The sequence below is a fragment of the Toxorhynchites rutilus genome, chromosome 1 (assembly GCF_029784135.1).
Source record: "Toxorhynchites rutilus septentrionalis strain SRP chromosome 1, ASM2978413v1, whole genome shotgun sequence".
In the NCBI taxonomy this organism is placed as follows: domain Eukaryota; kingdom Metazoa; phylum Arthropoda; class Insecta; order Diptera; family Culicidae; genus Toxorhynchites; species Toxorhynchites rutilus.
The window spans coordinates 92,953,091-92,971,274 of NC_073744.1; the positions used below are offsets into that span (position 1 = coordinate 92,953,091).

The 18,184-nt window shown below is 38.9% G+C and overlaps 1 protein-coding gene across 5 annotated transcripts in view; it reads left to right on the forward strand.

Moving 5' to 3' along the window:
- The window catches only part of LOC129762195 (inhibitory POU protein), a 136,166-nt gene that overhangs the window by 6,421 nt on the left and 111,561 nt on the right, over positions 1-18,184 (forward strand). For all 5 annotated transcript variants that reach the window (XM_055760225.1, XM_055760222.1, XM_055760223.1 and 2 more), the window contains exon 2: positions 5,254-5,881. In XM_055760225.1, coding sequence (XP_055616200.1) covers positions 5,756-5,881 — 126 coding nt within the window. In that variant the 5' untranslated portion in view covers positions 5,254-5,755. The remainder of the gene's footprint in view (positions 1-5,253; positions 5,882-18,184) is intronic.

Sequence of the window (18,184 nt, forward strand, 5' to 3'; positions counted from 1 at the left end):
TCAGAAACGCCGATGTCAACGTTTAATGATGTTTCCTTCGTTGTGTCCCTGTTTCATATCCCTCCTATCCGATCTATAAACTTTTACTTAGTCGCGGAAATACATACACACACTCTTTACAGATACACGGGTCAAAGATTGTGCAGTCCACTGATCATTCAACAAGAGCCAAAGGTTGTACCGCTCATGACAACTCTACACGAGCTGATGTTTGCGCCGGCTAGTGACCATTCTATCCTGGATTCCTCGAGTCGAGAAGACGCACCACGCTAGATATGGGGTACAGACTAGGGTGGCGTTGCTGATTAATGGTCAGCTGCATCCCAATAGGAAGTATCCCGTGTCGGGCACAGGTACAGAGCATTGGAGACAGCAACATCACAATTACGAAAACACTTGTAATACTAACCTCGAGCCAACCGCGAGTAATCGGTTACATATTACTAACATAGTTATAAGGCAAACATTGTCGAAATATTGAACTCCCGGCCCCGTCAGGTTGACGCCACATGAGCCTTAATAAAAATATACATTTTGGATAAAAAAAAATATATATATATAGCTGATAATATGCGCGGAAGTCTGTAGTGAAGTCAATATATTTGCGAAGTTCATAACAACATATCTAGGATGTTTCACAAGTGGCGCGGGTGCCTCGGAGCCTTTGTCATGGTTATGGATGATTTACCATCGTTCCTGACTAGCGCAATAGTGCTGATTTACACCGATTGTAAACTGTGACGATCGCAGTACTATGATTGATTGATATCTTGGTTGGAGAGGAGAACATCTACCAACAATCGGAGATCTCTGTAATTTGGTAGATCTGGCATCAGCAGACAGAAGATCGCGGATGCACATTCCTCTGTAATGTACTGAGCAGATGGATGATGAGTTCGTATCTCTGTGAACGAATTGTTTTCAACACCAGCTCCGATTTTTTTCGTCGCCAAATAGAGTTTGAACGGCATGGACGATAACGAAGCGCATATCGGATGTTAGTTTCCTGCACATGTTCCTGGCGAGCGATATAAACAGCATGGTATGGGACCCAAACAGTGACACGGTATTCAATATACTACGTACAAGAGGCCCTTTGAGACAATAGACATTTCTCAATGCCTTAGTGACGTCTTGTGAAGCTCAAAACGAAAAAAGCCTCAGCGGTAACTGATGCAATATAATTCCGATAATCTTAACTTGGTGTCGAGCACGACATCGATCTCTCTGACTCAGTGTTGCCACAAGTATAGATTTATCTAGAAAAGTACACATTTTTTTTTGTTATTTTTGGCACATATTCTCTACGGTGCAGGGTACAGATTTTCATCAAAAAGGACAGATTGGTGAAGATTTTTTCCGCGTGCAAAATTCGTTACATTTAAACAAAGTAACATTAAGGTACATGACGACGTTTACGCCACAGTATCGCTTGGTGCTGCTAATCATAAAAGCATTTACAATGCAATAATTGATCAGTTTCATTAGGATGGAAATCCTTACAAGGATCGTCTGAGCGATTCGGGTCGGACGGTGCGACGTTTACGATGGGGGTTTCGAATACCGAAATGCGCTTGCTAAAAATCGATTGTCTAGATCAAATAGTCGTCAAACATTACTGTCTCTCGCTGGCTTTGTGGGACATATATACCTATATATCCAATAGCCCAAAAAGGATTAACACGTTGAGTACCACGGTTTTATAGTGACTCTATGAAAATTTTTAAACGTATTAGGGCCATCGTTTCTTATCGTAATGGAAGGTATTTTTGTTCGAGAGGAATGCTTGTAAGCTTATATGCTTATATTAGTTACCTTTATCATTATATGTTATACTGTCAGACACCGGTGACTGACGCAGCCCTTGCGAAAACTCGGTGTCAGTCACTGACGTAGCAGCCAACGTGTTAATGAATTCGAGGTGATACAGAAAATTTTGGAACTCAAGCCGCTTAAAATCCTACACCCTTCGGACACTCGTTGGCTCTCGTTAGCGACGATGGTGAAGAGACGCATTTCACGATTTTCAGAGCTAATTTTGATTTTCATCTTTTAGTATGACCGCTTGCAGAATATTAACTGCCCCAAAAATTTAGTGACAAAACCTCTGTTGCTTTTTTTGGAGTATGTTTCGCCACAGATCAACAGATTGAATCGTTTGTTCCAGGCTGAAACCCTGAATTCACGATGCTACATGAAGAGCAGAAAGATTTTTATTTTATCATTCTCACTCATATCTGCGTAAGATACGTTGGCCAATGCTATTAAATTTGTAAATCATTTGGTCGGTGTTAAGTCAGACCGGACCATGTGACATTTTTATGATTTCGAGAAAAACGCGTTTGAAGTTTGGTGTAATAAGGGGTTTTTATTGAGCGTTCAAAACAATTTCGATAAGTTATTCCTGCTGTACGCGTGATTTTCCGAATCCGATAAATGTGTAATGTAGTTTACAAAATGTTAACCTAATGCAATTTGCGACTTGGTCCGCTTAACACCGACAATTTGAAAATCGGCAATATTTTTTAGGTTGGCATGGCAGCAGAAAAAAACTATGAGAACAATGGACAGCGAAAGACAGGTCAATCTTTAGGATATTTGTCGCAGTTTTTTCGTGGATCTGATCAAGTGAATGAGAAAAAGATTCGATTCTGATGATCCGACGCTCAAGGCTGCGGCAATGTTAAATCCCATTTGTTTCCAACTTGACAAGCATTAACGTTGTGTTAGAGGCGCTTCCAGGGTTCCATGATGGGAGTATACAAGATCCGGAGAATGAATTCCTTATTTTTGATCGGTATTCATTTCACTTTTGATCGGTATTCATTGTCATAGGATGGTTTAAATATTCTAGAATAGCATGTAGAAGGGGTTCCCATCAACAGCAATTTGAAATTCATAATGCAATTATACAAATCAATCACCTGTTCATCAGACTCCTACTGTCCGTTTTACCCGCGGCTCCCCTATATGCAGAATTGATGGACAAAAATTGGATGCCTAAAAAGAATAGACGGTTCGCTTGCATTTTCGGCGCTTCGAAGCCTTGTTTGTAACGTTCTCACTATGCCTCACTCCTCGGCAACTGTCGAGCGATTTTTTCTGTATATGATCAGCTTCGAAATCGCTTAGCAACGATAAGATGAACGCTATTTTGAGATCAAAAGATTTGGTTAAACATCGAGGAGGCAGCTCGAAAATTTTCATAAGGGATAGTATGCAATCTAGATTCATGAAAACTATGTATAAGCATCATCAAACACTCGAATGTCTTGCAAATGTAAATGTAGTTCACTGGATTCATCTTTTACTTAATAGAAGCGTGCGCGCAAAAAAATCGCGTAATTTTAAGCAAAACGCGTAAAAAAAGAATACAGTGTATTGAAGTATTTTTTTCATGCTAATAAAATAGATTTTTCTCTACAATAAATATTTTCGATGTACAGATTTTTGGAAGAAAAAGTACAGATGAGAAAGATTTTTGACCCCTCTGGTACAGAAGAAAATGTGGCAACACTGGGTGGACTTCATAACCTTTTGAAACAAATCATGACAAATACTATTTTATTTATATGTTTTGGAATATTTGAATACATGATTTGGAATAGTTGCGCTGAACTAGAACATTTAAACAAATTAAGGAACCAAGATCAGATTTTCGACTGAACAAACCAACTTCATTTACCCTATGTTAAAAGCTGCATTTTTTTCAGTGAAATCGGTGATATATTTTCCAACTAATTGTGCTTAAAATATCCAGAATTGAAATAGGTTCATGGCATTCTTACAACAAACATGACTCCTTTTAGTTTTGCCGTATCTCGAACGATAAGGTTCGAGTTTGCTTCATCATCCTGAGTACTATTTTACGCTTCGGGTTGAGTTTGTCTTTAAACTTCCGATCAGCGGCCAATTTAATTTTGTTACATCGGAAATTTGTGCATTTGAAGAACCGATGATATATTCTTCATCTGATTGTAGGTAAAAGTATTCAGGATTGATTGAAACAGGTCCATTACATTTCGACAACAAAGATAACTTCAGATTGCCTGAACACTCTAGACAAAGTTTCTTCAGCTCACAAATAATATTTTAGTCTCTGCGATTATATCACGCGTAGTACTGCGGGTTCACTCTCCAACGCATTCGAACACTTCAGCGGAAATCGCAATCAGAGACATGAAATTGAAATTGAAATGTTAAGTGTATCAAAACTTTCTTTCTTTATTTTTTTGTGAACATATTATACTGCAAGATGTATTTATCCGTTGATCTTCCAAACATTGAAATTTATCTTCTCGAATATATGTATCCAAAAATTAGAATAGGAAGCGGTTCGTTTTGGAGTCTAATCTGATATCACGCTTTTGATTTCGACCTCAACGCGAAACAATGACAAGCTCCCTTGTTCGTGAATGGACCCATGCGGAGGAAGTGAAATTCGCAATCAACTGGGTTTATGTGTGAAGCAGAGTAAATAAAACTCCGCAATGTTCATAATATTTGCTCTTTTATTGTTGGTGCTGAATTCTACAATAACACTTGAAGAAATTCACATTCGGACAGAGCGAATAAAATTTTATCTTGCCTTATAAAATATTTACCACCCTTTTATTTGGTCTACTGGAAAACAAGGCCAGAATTGTGTCTGAGGAGTTATGCCCGTTCGCTTATTGTTGTTTCCCTTACGTGTACGGAGAAGAGTTTCGTTGGGAATGTGCTGGCCATATAAAGTTGAAGGGCCATGTGCCTTGTAACAGACACATTTATTTGCGAATGGAGATTTTACAGCGAATAAGGTGTTAGACCCTCTTGAGTGTAACTATGTGCATGACAAAAGTGAGTAAAATTCCTAATTTCGATTTCAAGTCTGATTATATCGAAATGTAATACTTCGATATCAAAAGAAAAACTCGAATGCACATTCGATTTAGTTTTGATTGCGATATCTTTCTAAATTCCTACGTCAAAATCAATATTCAGTGTAAAATCAGTGTAAAACAGATTTTACTAGTTCCGACGGTTTTTGTACCTAGTCAAAATTGGGGAAAAATATTGAACTTCAAAACTCCAATCATGCGCATTTTATCGAACAGGCACTCAAGAATACTCATCAACATGGTCCTAGGTTAAAAATCAATAAGTTGGTATAATTCTTCATGTTACAATGTCGCTATATAATTCTTATTATATAATTTTTAGTGTCTGATTTCCAATAAGTCCAACGTTTTGCTTTCTTATTTTCCCCTGCAGATACAACTTGCCAGCAGCCAACTACTAATTCTTCGTCACACCATGGTTTTTTTTTCTGCTCATCACACATAACAATCTTCAAAGTCACCAAATTGTCAACACTTTAGAAAAGTTTCGTCGATCATTGGAGCAAGTAAACGGACATGACTTAACGTTTCCCAGCGATGAAGACAGATTTCGATACGTAGTATATATAAAGAGTGGCATTTATGTTTAGCTACTAAATTATGTAACAGGACAACAGGAAAAATCAATTAAAGTGTGAAGGTAGAACGAAATCACTACGCCAGTGGGAGTGTTTGTTGAAAGGAGAAAGCATCGGCGCAGTGAACCGAAAGAAGACGACGAAGTAACGGTTTGAGATACGGTGGGAAGAACAAAATTTAACGAGGTTGATTTGTTTTTGTGATATCTCTCAGGAAAGTTTTCCAAAATTTACTCGCCAGCGAACTTTGACGCCGCCAAAACGTTGAAGTTAGAGGACGAATTTGCTGGCGGCTGCATGACTATGTCAATGTATCCGTCAGCAGATAAGATGAAAATGAGTACCCCCAGCTGCTTTCCCGGCCGATACAGTCCCACCTACCGAGGACCGGATCAGATGCGGCGCTGTATGACAAATCCGTCGGTATGTATATGATGATACGCTATTGTTATATTATATTACGGGGAATATGTGTATCAGTTTTGTTTTCAGCTAACGGATGTGCTTTGTGAAATTATATACATCTAAAAGGATCGTTGATGTTGTAAAATGCAATTTTAATTGAATTCATAGAAATCTATACATAAAAAAATCTCGTGTCACGGTGTTCGTGGCCGAACTCCTCCGAAACGGTTCGCCCGATTTTGATGAAATTATGCACAAAAAACTTGGTGAGCATGAGCATGATCATTGCTAATGCCATGCCAAAGTGCAATGCATTGTTATGACATTACAGCGCGTGTGTTCAAACAAAAAATGAAGTCCGATCTAATTAGGTCCCACCTATAGCTGGATGTATTTGGTTGAATGAGAGAAGCGAGGATTACCTCATCCACTCATTTTTAGTTTGGGTATTCCAGAAAATACACCCTGAGCAAATCGTGAGTGTAATTTCGGATGTACATATCAACGAAAAAATACTGTTAACGGCGGAATATCAACAATGCAGAGATAGACATTGAAAATCGTTGATTAGTACCATATTCGCCTCAGCTGATCATCACTTTTAGCGTTAACGTGCACACCGTTATCAGCACACCATACCAGCATAATGTTTATATCAAAGCTACACGATCCAGGGGAAAAGTGATGCTGCGATAGATTTTCAATTTTTTCCCAAGGACGGGGAACGATCCGATAAGTATGCACACAAACACTCCATAAACAAATCGATCCATAAACATGTTGCATGTGACGTGAGAACCAGGACTGTGGAGCCGGAAAAAAAATACTGACTCCGACTCTGCTGAAAAAATAAAATAAAATAATTCGAAACCAGATTTTTCATTAGAAAGCTTTATTTACAATTTTCTCTGATTAGACAATAAAAATATAAAATCAAAACTTAGAATTCTCGTAAAACCATGATTTGGCTTCAGCCAAATCATCCTTCGTAGATTCTCGAAGATCAGACTTCGCAATGCTGACTTGAGTTAGTGCCACCGTTCGTGCAACATCCACGTTGAACTCAATAACACTGGAATCACTTCATCTACTACCATCTTGCCCGATCGGTCATATTTTTCAATCTCTGGCAAACAAGCTTGCATTTCAATTCAAAACATATTCAGCGGCAGGTTTTCCTTCTTTTTCTCTTTTCTGAGGCGACGTTGTTTTGCTTCTTTGTTATTCAGATGTGCATCGAAATCTGTGCTATCTGATGAAGACTCAGGATCATTGCTGCTAGATTCGCCAACAGATTCATCAACCAGGCTTCCGTTCAATGCTCTCATTTTTTCCGGAAATGATAGGATATTCTAGATATCGGAACGGGCGTATCCGGCGGACTCAAAGTACTTGACGATGTCCACTTTCTTCGCATATGGAGCGCGATTGAGCTCCCAGTACACCCCAAACCATGGTGCGCAATTGCTTTACTGTTTTCGCCATAATTTCCGCAGTTCAACGGATAGCACTTGTCGATTATGTTTGAAAACTTATGGGCTACTATGACTGGCGATGCATAAGTGGTCTCATCACCAGGTATTAAAGTGAACGTATGAATAATTGGTAAAATTTGTTTATTTTTTTAATGCGAGCGTTATGATTTTACAGATACAAGTAACACGTTTGTCGTAACGCATCTCAACAAAACCCAAAATCGTATTAAATTGTTGTATGTGGCTCAAGAAGTGGTGATGTTCCAGTGGTGATAGAATGCTGGTATAATAATCGCAACGTTTCTAAGTTCGAATCTCTATGTTGCTTTTCAATTACTTTACTTTCAATCATCAAACTTCCGTTTCCGAAGTTACGAGTTGAAACATTACCTATTCTATCCATGTCGAATTCAGAGAAGATCAATAGTACAGTAGTGAACCCGATGTAACTGACAGCAACATTAGTTTTTAAACCCGCAACTTTGGAGATGGGTTTACAATTTTTTGGTTTTGATGGTTTGAGTAATGATACCATCTGATCGGATTTGAAAATTAGGACATCTATCACAGCTACGATTATGACCAAACCATCCATTTGAGATATAAATTCTTTCCATATATATTCCATTCTTTTGAGATATAAATAAATACAAACACACTTAATGAAATCGAAAAATCTATTTATAAAATCTATCTATCGCGAAAACCTCATCATTACTTATATTTTGACATAAGATTACGTTTTTCAGTTATGGTGTCAAATCAGAAAACAAAGCACGTTTTTATGAAATAGTTTCAACATAAATAACTTTTTTTGCCGTGTTCATATTCTGATGATCTGCATACTAATCGAATCGAAAATTCTACAAGATTTGTTTGATATGCTTTACATTACGATTCCTTAATTTGTGAATGATTTGAATTACACAAAATTAAACCATTCCTATTTCCCTATACATTTGTTCTGTCCATTTGTGTGCTTACCCATCCGTGCTGTCAATAACTTGCAACTAATGTATCAGCAAGGCATATTATTTATATACCAATGAAAATCCGGTGTGCGTGAATCGCTCGTTTGAAATGAAAATGCAGCGTTCGTTTAACGGACGATGTGGATAGAGAAAATATTGCAATTTAGGCTCCGCCCGTTTACAATTTTTTTTTGAGTATATACAATCAATTCGCGATTTCAGATAGCTTTCACGATTCATCAGTCATCCAGCCAGTGATCAGCGGCAGTGAGGTTTTCAAAATGACCATTCTGAAGGCCAGGAGTATAGTTTACTTTTTTTTTAAATTGGCCTTTTCAAGGCTAGAGGCGAATGAACTGGGGAACTGGGGTTTCTAAAATTCAAAACACCAGCATCATTCAAGTCACACACTCGCTCCAACTAGAAGACGACTGCAGTTCTCCTCAATGCTGATGTTTTTTTTTTTTATCTGTATTATAGTGATTTTCAACTCATTTGGCTGGTTCGTCACTTTTTACTTCCATTTTTGGAAGAATGTCGGGAGTGAGAATTGAACTCGTGACCTTTAGCGTGATAGGCATGGATGTTACCACTACGCCAGATCGCCTCCCCAATGCTGATGTCACGCACAGTGGTTTCACCCGATGCAAAGAAATAATGGAAGAATGGAAGATAGATATCGCACACAGTGGTGCAATTTTGTTCGTCGTCGATTTCCATGTCGTCTAGCGGACAGTGCTTCTGTATTGTATTTTTACACCATTTTTGCATCTGTACTGAGGTATAAGTTCAAAGTTTCGAAAATGAGAGCGTTACGTTAGGGGGGCAAGGTTTTGAGTATTGATACCCCTTTGTCGGTTGAACGAGTCATTCTGAAAGAATCAGACAATCTGTTCATTCGAAAGATAAAAAGTATGAGTGATGTTTGTTATTAATTGTTATTCATTGATTGAAAAATCTAAAAATGTAATATACAAAAACTTTAAATAAATTAATAGCGTAAAAAAATACATCGAAACCAAATTATAAATTCCCAAAAAATTGTGAAGATGGACTGAAACAAAATTTGTGAATGTACTTGAAAGCCTATCTCACTCAAGAATGTTGACGCTTGTCGTCAGCTAGTAGCGGAGGCACTTCAAATATTGTGCTCGTCCTGGTTAACCTCAGTTTCTATTTTGCTACTCTGTTGAACGGACGTGCACAATTTTTCGTCTCAGAATATGCACGAAGCAAGCGTAGTACAGCGCTTGCATTGACTACTAGAACTGAAGCAGATAAGATATATGAAATAGAACGTACCGCGTCGGTTTAAATATCGTTAGTTGTTTTCGATGTATTCTATATAATATCCCAAGTAATAGACAGCGGATTGATGTTTATATTTTTTGCCGGAAGAGCGCTTGTGTGAATTTAGGAATATGTTCGGACTTATTGGTAATGATGATCATGATGCTTTTAGTATTGTAGAGGCTTCGAAATTTCTCAGTTCATTCGCTTCTAGTCATGAGAAAGTCAATTTGGAAAACTGAACTAAACCCTCGTCTTTGTGGGAGGCCATTTGGAAAGCCTCGCTGCTGCTGTCTGGATGACTGATAAATCGTGAATGATGACTTTTATCCGATTGACAATTCAATATCAAGCGTTGTTTCCAGTGCATTTCAAGTCGGATGTGAAGAAAGTGGTGGGAAACAGAATGTTAAAATTTATTCCGCAGAGGTCGCTGTCACCAATACCACCAAAACACATTCGGTTCAGTTTTTTTTCTGTTAACGTTCTGCATATTCGTTAGGCGTTGGTTTTATTAGCATTAACGAATCATGGTATCGCGGGTCACAAAAAATATAAAAAAGAAAATTAATTTATTTATGAGCGGAATTCTTCAGTACAAATTATTGGTACCATTTGTAAGGACCGATGAATGAATACTTTCACTGAGTGGGGGACGCGAAAGTTTCGCGAAGCAATAAAACGTCAATTTGAGCAGATAGCACTACAGTAGTAGTTCATCATGGACTCTTAGATTCAAGTAGTTTCTTAGTATTTCATTTATTACATTTTCAACGCTCCCAAAACCAACGCCAAAGAATATGCAGATCGTTAACAGAAAAAACCGAACAGAATGTGTATTGGTGGTATTGGTGACAGCGACCTCTGCGGAATAAATTTTAACATTCTGTTTTCCACCGAAGAACACAGCTCTCACCACTGAAAAATACTTTCTTCACATCCGACTTGAAATGCACTGGAAACAACGCTTGATATTGAATTGTCAATCGGATAAAAGTCACCATTCACGCGTTCGTGTTTGTGACCCCTATGGAAATATAGGGTTGAGTACCGCTGATAAAGGGTGTGTCACATCAAATTGCATCACGGAAAAAACGCTGTAGAAATTCGCCCAGTAGACCGATCCTTTTGAAAATTTTAGACATTAAAATAAAAACTATTAAACAACTTTTGGAATTTTCTTTTTATTCATACTTCGAGCCCAAGCCCGTATGCTCGCACCTTCCTCTTTACCCCGTCCATAAGGTTCTGTACAACGTCAGGTTGTAGTTTTTTTTTTAACAGAAATCCATTTTCTCTTGAAGTCCGCCTCCGATTTGACAACTTTTGGGTTCTTCCGGAGCCTGCTTCGTAATCGCCCAATATTTCTCTATTGGGCGAAGCTCCGGCGCGTTGGGCGGGTTCATTTCCTTTGGCACGAAGGTGACCCCGTTGGCTTCGTACCACTCCAACACGTCCTTTGAATAGTGGCACGAAGTGAGATCCGGCCAGAAGATGGTCGGGCCCTCGTGCTGCTTCAATAGTGATAGTAAGCGCTTCTTCAGGCACTCCTTAAGGTAAACCTGCCCGTTTACCGTGCCGGTCATCACGAAAGGGGCGCTCCGCTTTCCGCAAGAGCAGATCGCTTGCCACACCATGTACTTTTTGGCAAACTTGGATAGTTTCTGCTTGCGAATCTCCTCCGGAACGCTGAATTTGTCCTCTGCGGAGAAGAACAACAGGCCCGGCAGCTGACGAAAGTCCGCTTTGACGTAGGTTTCGTCGTCCATTACCAGGCAATGCGGCTTCTTCAGCATTTCGGTGTACAGCTTCCGGGCTCGCGTCTTCCCCACCATGTTTTGCCTTTCGTCGCGGTTAGGAGCCTTCTGAACCTTGTATGTACACAGGCCCTCCCGCTGCTTGGTCCGCTGGACGAATGAACTTGACAAATTCAGCTTATTGGCGACATCCCGGACCGAACTTCTCGGATCACGTCTAAACTGCTTAACTATGCGCTTGTGATCTTTTTCACTGACGGAGCATCCATTTTTGCCGTTCTTCACCTTCCGGTCGATGGTTAGCTTCTTGAAGTATCGTTTTAGTACTCTGCTGACCGTGGATTGGACGATTCCCAGCATCTTACCGATGTCCCGATGTGACAACTCCGGATTCTCGAAATGAGTGCGTAGGATTAATTCACGACGCTCTTTTTCGTTCGACGACATTTTTCCAAATTTACGAAAAATTGACAGTGAAACATGGCCAACGTTATCTATACAATCTTATCTGATTATAAGCGAAAGCTGAAGATATAATTCCTAAAAATTAAAATTCTACAGTTTTTTCCGTGATGCAATTTGATGTGACACACCCTTTATATGGGGTCAAAATACTCCCGCTGTTGTTCTGAGATTTTTGGGCGATTTCCGAGTAATCAAACATCATGCGCAATAGTACCGGAGACCAATTTGAGTTTTCTATAGAATCTGAAAGATGAGGTTTGTCCTATCTTCCACATTGTCAATTACAGTTGGGAATGTGTTTGCAGCTAAGTTATGACCAAAAGAGAGAGTCGATGTAGAGAAATCGATGATGTCACTTACACCCCTTTCATTTTGAGTCCTTTATATGAAACGCAAAAATTTCTCAAATCTTATAAGCGATATGTTTTTTACACCACATGATTCAACAGTATGAGAGCTTTGAATCCTCCGTATCCTCCGCGTGGAACAAGATACAAACTACAGCATGCAGCAGTTTGGACGAAAGCTCGTCAAATAGGTAATTTGAACTGGTTGAGAACAAAAGATGACCAACGAATTAGTAACTTTTGTTAATTTTTTGTGAAAGAGGTGACTATTTTACTGCATTGATGTACACCGAGTCTTCTTCCCGTCTGGGATCCATTTCACGAGACGGAGCGCTGACATAACAAACTAGATCAGCTGTAGTAGACTGGTTCCTTAAATCCCACGTTTATGAGGCCTTATGTGCACCCGTGGCCGAGTGGTTAGCGTCTCACATTATCATGCCGGGTGTTCGTGTTCGATTCCCGTTCTGGCCGGAGGATTTTTCGTCAAAGAAATTTCCTTCGATTTGCACTGTGGTCACGCGTATTCAAGAGCTTGCCCCTCGGAATACATTCAAGGCGTGTTATTTGGCTCAAGAAATCTCAACTAAAGTATTAATAAATGATGTTAGTTAATGCATACGTTGAGACGGCAAAAGTTCCACAGGGAACGTTAACGCCATTCAAAAAAAAAATGAGGCTTCCTGCAGAAATGGCTCGACGTCCATATCGGTTGATTTGCAGCTTTGCAGCGCCTTAACGCTAAGCGACAAGCAACTTCGCTCGATGCTGTATACATTTGGGGGTAAGATGGACAGGTGGTTGATTTGTAGAGTTACATTATGAATTTCAAATTTCTGTTAATGAGAAATCCTTCTACATGTTATTCTATAATATTTAAATCACCCAAAAACAATGAATACTGATCAAAAGTGGAAAAGAGAAACAAAAACTGGAAATTATACATGATTTCGCACGTGGATGTAATTTTTGCGGCCTCGATATTTTGAGTGGTTTGATTGCAAAATTGAATCCGCTGATGATCATATTTCGGTTTGTGAGTTAACAGAGAAGCAATATTAGGTATGTATGGAAAAGTACATTCATTCGTGCATGGTTAATTTAAAATATTGAAATAATTGCAATGGTGGGGTTGAAATGGACAGTCATCCATAACCACATCCAATGCATGATGGAAAGTGAAGGGAAGAAAATTCAACTCTTTTTTTGTATTGCTTTCTCTGTTTGTTATATTACAGTTACACAGCTACAGACACATAAACACTGAGAGAGAGCGAAATTATTCCTCTCGCGAGCGATGAACTTCTACGCTTCCTATATTATTAATCTGTCCATATTCCCCCACTACATGTCCATTATACCCGCATCGATAAAAATGTTCTACTTTTCGACTTGTTTCAATTTCGGTAAAAAACATGAAAAAACACATTTTTATAAAATATTTGGCCAATTATTTCGAAAACCAGTATATTGAACTGTAAGAAACTGCTTTTATGATTTGGAAAACATGAGTTTCCAAAGATAAAATTGAAGTTCTTCTTAACATGTCCGTCTTACCCCCTTTCCCCCTACCAGCTCCATCCCGGAGCGAAGAAGTTAGCAATCGTGAGGCATTTCATGTCCGTCACCCCTTTGATATTGTTTCCCGAAGTAAATTCGCAGATTACAATGCATGTACATACGAAGAGTATTGGAATACTTCGAAAACATTTCATTTCTATTCAAAATCCCACAAACTACCAAGAATAAACCAATGACTGTGTTGCACTTTGATTTGTGATTCACTGCAGGATTTTGTTCCGTGGCAAAATGCCCTGCACGATGTTCGCGAAGCTTTCCACGAAACAAAAAAAAAAGAATTCATCATACGCAGTTCGATTGCATATCTAATGCGAGTGTTGTGAGTTTTCAACTCCGTTGAAAGCGTATTCAACTCGATAGACTACGTTTTTTTTGCAGATTTATTTGTTTCAAACAACGTTAACACAAATTTCGTATGCAAGTTGGCCTATCGTTCACACGAATCCCGGCCTCTGTTACCACTGCGAAATATTTCGGCTGCCGAAGAGGAGTGGTCATTTGGAACGATGTTCAATCAACATTTTTTACGTGGGAATGCATTTCATCCGAATATTGAAACTATTTTTTCTGCAATATTTTGTAACAGCTTCTCTGCGTTTGAATTCACAATAGCTTGCCCTGAGATAGAAACTTCCTATAAGTGAACGAGAATTTTATGCAAACTGAATTGTTCCCACTATAGCATTAACTTTGGTTCTAGTCACATATAAACAAAAAATCTAACGATCTCATTTTACAGTGCTACTCAATATGCAGCTGTAAAATATCATTTGCATCGACACAAATTGTTCGATATTATACTGAGCTATCTCTACATAAAGATATTTTTCCCAAATCGCAACTGGACATCGTGCTCACCTAAACATGATATCAACCGCTTCTGCTGCATGCAGTCGTTGTTTTGTCGCCATCTCGTAGTATGTGCGTCACGCTTCTGCAGCATGGAGCTTTTGTACAAACAAATTCCGGAATAAATAATGCACAACGCTTATGTTGGTATCTTTTTCCAATGCTTTGTTTCTTTAAAAGCTACACTGACTGGCGCAAGGAAGTGCGACAGGCCAAACGAGTGAATCAACGTCAGTCAAACAAGCAAAGTACATTTTCACACTCGTTCCCAAGGGAAAACGAGTTTCCCGTTCGCTACAGCATCCCACTCACGTTCATAAAAGCAGTGAGTGAAGCAGCCGTTTTAAAACATGGTATACTCGTCGGCGACGGAAGGGAAAAGCAGTACATATGGTGCAGGTTGTACTTGCAACCACCATCAAGGTTGTGTTTCGGCAAAACCAACATAAAACTAAGAAAAAGTTCTGCTTTCTTTTTTATGATCGTACCTTGACCGCATAATTTATCCTTCCGTAAAATATGCTTGATTATGGGTTCTTGATGTGCATTTGTGTTTAATTGATATCAAATTGATATCAACATATACAAACACTTATAGATATACACTAATACACATGTAATTCCAACTGTTTTGAAAAATAAGTATATTTCAATAAAATATTGTATCTTCATAATGTAACTATTGAATTAAAAACCCACAATGTGTTTCAATTTGACAAAGATACTTGTATTTCAACTACAATAACACAACAACAAAAGTGTGTACGAAACACATTATTGCCGCTAAAATATTTCCATTATCCGAGAGGAAAAACAAATTAATTAAGCCTAATAAGAAAAGTTTGTGGTTTAGTTGGCAGCAAGTTTATGATTCTCGTGGTCGAGTGGTCAAACATATCGGAGTAAGAGGATCGGATTCAAATCCCGTCTAGGCAGAATGATCCTTCATTGAGGAAAATTCCTCCTGCTTGTACTGGTACACGCGTATCTCTGAACTCGCCATTGAGTAATAAATTAATTAAAGTGACGCAAAAACACAGTGGCTGAGATGCCGAAAATTCTCTTCACGGGAGCAGACGAAGAAAAAGAAAACTGATTGTTCTGCTGCTAAAGCAGTTAACACAACGAATCTTTTTACGCATCCACATACTTTATCGCATCTTAAGTAGCAATTTATAGGCAATCAAACTTTTCTTTCTCCGATTTCGGCAGATTAATGAGAAAGCAAATGTGCAACTGATATCTACAAAATTAGAGCCAAGCTAAAAGAAGAGCTCCAATTGATGGACATATCCTCACGGACCGCATTTGTTCAATATCTTTCAATATCTTTCGAATTATGAAAGCGATAGTATAAGGATAGGATACTATTTTGACAATCACTTGGAACTTATCACAGAAATTTCAATTCGTCGCTCGCACTATGATTACGATATGAGAATTATGCCTACATTGTAAGATAATATTAGAGGTAATAATTCACTCTTCTTTGCATTATCAGGTGTATGCATATGCAACCGGTGTTGTTCACACAAGTTATATTTACATAACAATAAAAATCGAGAAAAATCATATTGATTGTCATTGTCTTCCAAAAATTTAGTGACATCTGCCTACGATCTGAGGATATAATTGCTATGAACAAAAAAAGCCGTTGTCGATTCGAATAGAACATTCGTGGGAGCTTACGTCGAGCATGCCATTTCTTCCCGTTTCCGACGTTTGAAAGCCGTGTAGAATATCCGTTGGAGGTTTTGTTCCATATTTGATTTGATTGACAACAAGAAAACCGGAGAAGAAAAACGGATGCCAGGTACAAACGAAAGTCATTTCATTACCATATATGAAAAGTGGATATATTTTAAGAATTCAAAGCGTAAAAAATCATATGTTGACTCCGGCCAATAAACCACTTCGACCACAAGGGCAGATCGCTTAGGGTGCTTATACACTGTTTGGCCGAAGCCAAATATTTGACTCTTTTTCACAGATAAAATTTGATCAACGTGTACTGATGAAAAATATTCGACACAAAACACGACAAAGTTGTTGATTTTATGAGCTGCATAAAATTGTTCCGACTCTGACTCCTAATATAATGAAACTCTTTCCGAGTCCGACTCCGACTCCATAGCTCTGGTCCTATCTTGAATTCTGCAATCATTTGTTCTGCCGAACACTTACAACTCCTGCACCAACACATGAGGTTGAAGCAGACCCTAAAGGCGTTCGGTCGCAGGAGGACCATCGTGGTAGACCTATATGGAATTTTCGCCTACCATCTTGAAGAGATCTCAACTGCTTCTGACGTGAAGAACAGACGCACCCTTAAGGGTTCAATGACCGGGGGAGATATAGCGCTCTAAGGCGTGCGCACTCACCCCTCCAGCCACAACCAAGTACATTCAACTGGAGCAATGATTAGGCCCTTGAGAATCGAAAATATTGTCCTTTCTGGCCCCAACAAAGGATTTTTCATCATATGATCTACGTGGAGGCATGAGGTAGAGCATTTTAAGATCGATGGGGCCTAGGGGCATCCCAAGAAAATTTTTTATAAACTTTCGTGAAGGGTGGACGATAAAAAAATTCGATGCATTTTTTTGAGTGTGTATTTTAATAACCTGAATACTCCTCAAGATCAATTCTAATCATAGTCCACATAAAATATTGTGTGACCACCCTTAGTATGAATGACAGCTTGACATCGCCTTAGCATCGATTCAGATTTGCTTTAGTTTCCGGTGCGATTTAATTTGTTTGACACAATCATTTCACCACGAGTGAGGCTCAATGTTGTAGGTGCAGGAGTAACTTCAGATTATCCCCGAAATTGACTGGCAATGTCACCACGGATAACAACGTAAATTGCGGATAACGCAATAAAGGGTGGAACGACCAAAAAGTGCTAAAACAAAACAAAGTTTAGAGAATGTCTGCTCTTATTTCAATAATTCATGTTTTTTTCTTTTTTGAAGTTCATACATTACAATATTTAAAAAAAATATTTGGTTAATTCTTCTGTGGCGAAAAAACGAATGTTCGGGCCTCCATTTTCGCACGCTGCATCAGATTTTGTACAGTCGATTTATCGACCTTCTCAGCTGCTACACGCCAGTCCGCCTTGAATTACTGCTCGCTCATGATGACTTTTTTTCGTCTTCCGTAAGTTCCGCTTTACGATGGCATAGTATTGTTCGATCGGATGATGCTCTGGGTGTTGGGCGGGCTCTTATCCTTAGGCACGAATTGAACGTTGTTGGCCGAATCCAGGGCCTTTTTGCCGTAGGACAAATCCGTCCAAAACAACTTCCTGGTTGATGGTGCCGGTTATTACAAAAATGCAACGCGATAAGATACTAGATTCGCATGCTCGCCGGTGCCACTATTTCGCGTGTGTTTTTCTAACATGTGTTTTGGTGAAGTTTTTAAACGAATTTTTTTGGCTCATTATGTTTCTTGAAGCATTATTAATGGAGAATTTGAATTCGTTGTCAGTTTTAAAATTCAGTTGGTTGTAGTATGTGTTAACTCCTCACAAAGTAAGTACCAGGGCCCGAAATCTTCGAAGGTGAAAAATGAGGAC